Source organism: Equus quagga, unplaced genomic scaffold (genome assembly GCF_021613505.1).
Source record: "Equus quagga isolate Etosha38 unplaced genomic scaffold, UCLA_HA_Equagga_1.0 130507_RagTag, whole genome shotgun sequence".
Lineage (NCBI taxonomy): Eukaryota > Metazoa > Chordata > Mammalia > Perissodactyla > Equidae > Equus > Equus quagga.
Window position 1 is genome coordinate 14476 of NW_025796296.1, and position 6905 is coordinate 21380.

General features: G+C 53.6%; 2 protein-coding genes across 2 annotated transcripts; both read right to left on the bottom strand.

Annotated features, from left to right (window-relative positions):
* Positions 1-1329: 1329 nt before the first annotated feature.
* Positions 1330-3543, bottom strand: LOC124232842 (leukocyte immunoglobulin-like receptor subfamily B member 4; the record flags this gene model as incomplete). The annotated part of the gene is made up of 6 exons (XM_046649755.1): positions 1330-1672; positions 1751-1915; positions 2705-2757; positions 3000-3037; positions 3121-3196; positions 3513-3543. Coding segments are annotated over 6 exons (507 nt in total), but the record flags the coding sequence as incomplete, so codon positions are not given.
* On the bottom strand, positions 3524-6898 carry LOC124232841 (leukocyte immunoglobulin-like receptor subfamily A member 6; the record flags this gene model as incomplete). Its single annotated transcript, XM_046649754.1, is given in 6 exon segments — positions 3524-3632; positions 5132-5428; positions 5704-5854; positions 5856-5986; positions 6206-6505; positions 6664-6898. Coding segments are annotated over 6 exon segments (1203 nt in total), but the record flags the coding sequence as incomplete, so codon positions are not given.
* Between the last annotated feature and the right edge of the window lie 7 nt (positions 6899-6905).

The window sequence follows — 6905 nt, forward strand, 5'->3', positions numbered from 1 at the left end:
TTGGTTGGTTCTTCCACTGCCCTGCTGAATAGAAGAGGTCGTAGTGAACATTCTTGTTTATTCTCAGTCACAGGTGGAAAGATTTCAAGTTTTTACTTTTGAAAATTATTTCTGTTGTGGATTTTTAAAGATGCTTTGATGAATGATAGGAAATTCCCTTTTTTTGAGGTTTTTTTCATTTTGAATTGGTGATGTATTTTATCAGGAGCTTTGAATCTGTTGCTATGATCAGTTTTTTGTATTTCTTCTTTTATGTTTGAAATGTATTGACTGATTTTTGAATATGAAACCAATCATGCATTTCTGAAAAGGACGTACCAGCATGGTCATGCTATATTATCGACTTTATATACTGATGACTCTTATTTGGGAATATTTTGTGTAGGAATCTACAGCTAAGATCCTGTGAGAGAGCTTCCTGTGATTTTCCCATTATGTAGTTTCCTTGAGAGGTATTGGTATCAATTTTTTTCTGGCCTGATAAAATGTGTTGGGAGGAATATTGCCTCCTTCTCTATTTTTGGGAGAAACTGATTTAAATTTGGTATGTGTATGTATGTGTGTGTGTCCGTGTGTGTGTCTGGGCGTCCATGTGTGTATTTCATCACTATTTGGTATGTGTATATATGTGTGTGTGTCCGTGTGTGTGTCCAGGCGTTCATGTGTGTATTTCATCATTATTTGGAAGCACTCATCAGTGAATCTTTCCAGAGTCAGAGTTCACTTTGTGGGAAAATTTTTAGTTATACCTTCAACATATTTGATATATATGACAATTCAGATTTCCTGTTTATGTTTATTTCCACCATTTTGGTGAATTGTATTTTTGAGGATTTTGTCCATTTCATCTAGATTTTCTAGTATATTGGCATAAAGTTGTTCCTAATGCTCTGTCATCTACTGAAAGTCTGTAGGGTCTGTGATGCTGTCCTGATGATGTAATGTGCCTCCTCTCGTTTTCCCTTGGGCGTTGTGGCTGGGATCTGCAAGAGTGAATAATGTTCTCAAGAGCGAAAAGTCTTTATTGACTTTTCTCAGTTTTTTATTTGTCCTCGTTAGTAGCTAATCTTGTCATATTATTTCCCTCCCTCCACCTTCATTTGGAATAATTCTCTATTCTTTTTCTAAATTCTTGGTGTGATAGTTCAGGTAACTGATTTTTTTAGGCTTTTCTAAGATATTCATTCATTCATTCATGGTTCTTAATTTCCCCGTTTTGTAGGTTTGATGTGTAATGTTTACGTTATTATTCAGCTTAAAACATTCTCTCCCTTCGGTTTTGGATTTCTCATTTCACTCATGCATTACTGAGAAGTCTGTGGCTTTATTTCCAAAATGTGGGGATATCAGTTATCAGACTGCAGAACCAGGTGACTCCCAATGAGTCCCAGAAGCTCCTGGTGGTCCACATTAGGATTCCAGGCTGGCTGGGGGTTATTAGCTGAGCGTCTAGTGGGGGCAGCTTCTGTGCCTTCTGGGGTCCCTGCAGTCTCCCTCGCTGGAGGATGGGGTCCGGGTCCTTCCTGGGCTAATGGATGGCCAGAGCAGCGTACACGCTGGGCTCTGCTGGGGGCTCCTCTGACTGGGAGGAAGGGGGTGTCATCTCCCGTCTGAGGATCAAGTGGTTCAGCTGGGCATAGGTCACGTCCTGGGGGTCTTCAGATGCAGCAGCCTAGAACAGGGGAAAGTGAGGGATAGGTATGTGGTTGGGGTGGGGGCAGCCTGGGGTCTGGGAGAGCATGGGACCCACCTGTCTGTGCATCTGTCTGTCCTCTTCTGCTTGTCTGTGCTTAGAGTTCAACAGTTCCTCTGACAGTGGGGCAGGAGAGGTGGCCACTCCCTGCCTGAGTCTTGCTCTTGAGTGGTTCACCTGGGCGTATGTCGCTCCTTGGGGGTCTTCATCATGGAGGCTCTGCTGGAGGGAGACAGAGGGACAGAAACAGTGTCTCCTTGATCCCACTGCTGACCTCCTCCAGTCAATTGTCCACACTGCTACAGAGTGAGCTCACTTTCCTGATGGAATCTTCAGGTACATACTAAGCCTGTGACATCTGGATGCTTCCTACAGTTCTGATTCTTATCCTAACATGCTATCTCTTGGTCTTTTGAATCCAGCCACACGGCCCATCCTCCTGAAAAAGCATGTTGCTGCCTCAGGACCTTTGCCCCTGCTGTTTCCTCTGCCCCCACCCTGCACTCTACCCCCTTTCCTTACTTTATTTTCCTTAACAGCACTTTACACTCTAGGAAGCTACTCTCATATTTGCATGTGGTCTCTTACCCACGAGGTGAGCTCAAGGAATGTGGAGACAGTATTGCTCACTGCTGTACCTACAGCACCTGAATGGAGCCAGGTAAACAGGGAACTCCCTTTTCACAATGTGGGGTGAAAGAATGAAGGGGAGCCTAGGGGACTTGTGGGTGATTCACTTATTCGTGCATCCTCTTGAGACCTGGGGTGCATCCAACAACCAGAAGGTCAGACAGTGGACAGGAACCAGAAAAGGGGACCACAGAGGAGGAGCACTGAGGTCACAGAAACCAGGAAGAGTGAAGTCACAGCAGGACGCCCCAGGTGCCTGAGAGGAGGGATCAGTGTGGGACGCTGCTGAGAGCTGGGTGACGTGAGGACAGCCAAGTGTCCATTGGGTCAAGTTTGACAACAGGAAGGTCCCTGGTGGCCTGGACAGGGCTGGGGTCTCACCTGATGGCCCAGCTCCACGCCCTCCTCAGGCTGTGTGTCCTTCACGGCGGCATCTGCTGGGGCAGAACAGGGGGTGTGTCTCTTGTCAGGATTCCCTGAGGTCTCTCAGGGCTGCAGCCCCTCCTCTGCTCCCAGATGGGCCACTGAGATCCAGGGGTGAGGACATGGGCCCGAGGTCACTCAGGGGAATTTCAGTCCTTTTCACCCCAAATCCCCAGACCCTTCCAGCCGATGCCCCCATGGCCCACTGAAATCTGTGCCCCCACCCCCCATGGGGGCCCCTTTTTCCTCTCACAGAGGGTCTGTTCCTGGGTGTCAGCAGCTGGACTGGAGCTGGGGGAGGAGATGGGAGTGTAAGGGGCAGAGAGGGGGCCGAGGGTGGGGTGGGAGTCTGGGGTCTTCAGGGCAGGAATTACCTGATCTGCAGGCCTCTGTGCTTGGGCTGTGGGTCTGCAGCCCCTGCAGGAAATTGGAGATCAGCCTGTGTCTGGGCTGGGTCAAGATGGACAGAGTCTCAGCCCTGGGAGGTGATGACCACCCGCCCTCCACATGTGATTCGGGAGAAAAGAAGAAAACCGTAACCCTTGCTTGTGTGTATGTTTCAATATTTCATGAGACTGAAAAGGTGAAAGAATTCCTTCAATGTGTACATATGTGTTGGATTAAGTGTTTTCTTTTGGATTTTCTGATTTGAGATTCTGGAAAAGTCTTTTTCTGGTTGACTTTCCCATCTACTTTTTTTTCCCCTTTGGCTGGTGCCCTAAGCCCACGTCCTCCTGTGAGCCGGGTCACCCTGTTCCCTACTCACCTGGTGTCCTGCGTTTGTCCTGACGCTGGTGTCAGGTAAGGAGGAAGAGGAGGAGGAGGGAGAGGAGCAGGACGAAGGCCACCGTGACTCCAATCAGAACGTTCAGATACCATGTGAGACCTTGGGCACATGTGATGTCATGAATGAGCCAATGACGCTATTTAACTGAGCACCTACTGTGTGCCACACACGTGCTGGGGTCTGTGCACTCACCTCCTCTAACTCCCAACAATCATGCACCAAAACACTGCCATCCTCCACCCACCCATTTCACAGATGAGGAGACTGAGGCACAGAGAGGTAAATCATGTGCCCAGGTCACCCAGCCTGAAGTGGCGGAGCTGGGACTGGAACCCAGAACGGTGGGTTCCCTTGTTTTCTATTATCATTTTTTATGCTGTGCCCTTACTCTCCAGGCAGAACACGAGGCAGAGACCTGACCAGCAAACACAATCCCTTCCCCACCCCCATCTCCCAGCCCATGTCCGTCCCCTACTCTGCAGAGGGCTGGCACCCCCAATGGGGGCCTGTGTGCACATGGAGCGTGTGCATCTGGGAAGGGCAGGAGGGAGGGCTGTCCTCCCTGAGCTCTCGGGGCCAGGCCCCAGGCTGAGGGCTCTCTCTCTGAGGGGCATGGCGGAGGCCTGTTGTGCAGAGAGGACCCTCAGGCTCGGAGAGGAGCGTGCCTCGTCCAGGGTCCCACAGGTGGGCAGTAGCAGCCCTGGGGTTTGAACCCGGGGGTGTCCTTGCCCCAACTCCACGGCTCCTCCTGGACGGGCTGCGCCCCTGAGCGTGTGGAGGAGAGCTCAGACACCACACGTGTCCCCACACTCAGTGTCCACGCAGCCTTCTTGGACCATGCAATCAGTGAAACTGGTCTCACTGAGAAAGACGAGCGTTCCTCAGGTCACCATCTCAGGAAGGGACTGAGCCAAGACCAGACCTGAGCCCCTCCCACGCACCGCTTCCCCACAGAGACCCTCGCTTACCCCACCTTGTGCCTGACTCCCCGGGGGAGAGTGGATCCTCAGAGTCTCCTGGGGATCAGGATGGGAAGTGAGGGGGTGGCTGCCATTCTCCCCACTTCAGCCCGGCTGCCCCTCCCCCGAGATGGGTCTCAACATCTCCTCCCTCTGCCATGACGCCCCATCCGCCGTCTGCCCAGCCTCAGAACTCCTGAAGCCCCGTGTCCTCTGACATCTCTGCCCAACTCCCCTGGGAGACAGGCCATGCCCGAGTGAGTGATCCTGGTCCCTCTGGGCATCAGCCTCTTCTAGTCAGCGCTCTTGTGTCTCTGGGTGAGGGACTTCTAGGACTGGACACTGGAGGAGGATCAGGAGGCGGTGCCTCTGGCCTTTTCTCCTTTTGTCAGCCCTGAGTCCTCCCCAGCTGTCTCCACTCACCGCAAATGTCTCTGGACCTCAGGGATGAGGATGAGGATGAGGATGAGGCCGGCTGGGAATTGCTCTGGCTTTTTCCACCCCTCTGAGAGGTGAGGTTCCCCTCTGGCTGACTTGCCTTCTGTGACCCCCTCACTCCCATCCCAGCCCAGAGGTCCCCTGGGAACAGGACCCTGAACTGACCGTGAGGACACAAGGGGCACGACTGGGGCTCCTCACCTGAGACCCGGAGCTCCAGGGGGTCACTGGGCAGTGACAACAGGTGGGGGGAGGTGCTGTTTGAGCCGTAGCACCTGTAGGTCCCCTCATGGTCTGAGGTCAGAGGACCGATGGTGAAGTTGGCCTGAAAGGGGGCGGCCGTGTCCTGCAGACGAAGGAGCTGGGGAGGAGCAGGTGACCCCTCCTTGGACAGATGGAAGGTATCGAACCAGATCTCAGAGCCACACTGCAGGGTCACATTGTCTCCCCAGGACACTCTCCCCAGCTGGGCTGAGAGAAAGGGTTTCTCATACATCCCTGGGGAGAGAATGTTGTAGTGTGTAGAGAGCTGCCCCCTCCCCACATGCCGTTGACCACTGACCTCTCTTCAAGGACTCTGTCTGTGACCCCCTCTCAGCTCCTCTCTGTCTTTTATCTCCTGGCGCCTCACTCTGCCTTTCTCACTCCCTCTCCCTAGACCACGGCCCCATCTCAGTCCCTGCTCCAGGACCCTGTCTCTGGACCCCATCACCACCAGGGGTGACACTAGGCCCAGCATCCTGAGCAGACAGTCAGGACATGGGGCTCCTCACCTGCGACCAGGATGTCCAGGGGTGCGCTGGGGGCTGACCATGCATAGGAGAGGTTGTGTCTACCATAGCATCTGTACTGGCCCCTGTGGGTGTGGTCCACACGGCCCAGGGGGAAGTTGGCGCTGTGCTGCCCATGAAGATGCTGGGGGGGGTGTGAGCGCCTCATCCCTGGTAAGAGCAAATCTGTCAAAGCCGGCCTCTGAGTGACACTGGAGGGTCAGGTTGTCTCCAGAGAGCACCAGTGAGCCAGATTGGGCTGAGAGGGAGGGCTCCCTGTACACACCTGGAGAGAAGGGACAGTGGCATTGAAGGGGACGCACACCCCACATTGTCTACTGGGCCTGCAGTGAGAGCTCTCACTAGTCTCTCCCCAGCCTCCTGCTCTGTGGTTCAGGCCCCAGGAGGCCATGTCACCGACTCCAACCACCTCCAGGGCTCCACTGGGCGCTTAGTTCTGTCATTTTTGGGTTCCAGGAAAGTGATGGATCAGGGGGGCACTCACCTGTGACTTCGAGATGCAGAGGGTTGCTGGGGTGTGACCACACATAGGGGTAGGAGCTGTGAGAACCATAGCATCTGTAGGTCCCCCCATGGGAGGTGTTCACAGGGCCCACAGGGAAGAGGGCCTGCCCCCTCCTATGATGGGTCCTTGATTCCATGTGTCTGGGAGGGTCAGCTCCTCCCTCCTTCAGCAGATGGAAAGTGACAGATGTGAACTCTGAGCTGCACAAGAGGGACACATTCTCTCCTGAAGCCACCACAGGGCCTGGGTGGGCTGAGAGGGAGGGTGCGTTGTACACTCCTGAGGGAGAAGGAGGGAGCAGTGTTAAAGGGGCGATCGTCAGCCCACACACTCCAGGTGTGGACTGTGAGGGCTGAGGTCCCCTGAGCCCACACTCCTTCCCTTCTGCCTGTGAGGAGGTGCCCACAGTGGGAGGGGACCCGGCTCCTCCCCCTTACCTGTCACCACCAGGGGCAGGGGGTCACTGCGCTCTGATGAGCTGTTCATGCTGGTGTTGTACGCACACTGATACAGCCCTGCAGTGTGTGAGCTCATAGATTCGATGGAGAAACTGGTCTTGTTGCTGGAGTCCTGTGGGGTCTCTGTCTCCACGGGTATAGAGACCCTCTCTTTATACAGATGGTAGACTTCAGCCTGCAGAGACCCCTGACACCAGATGGTCACAGAGCTCCCCTTGGTG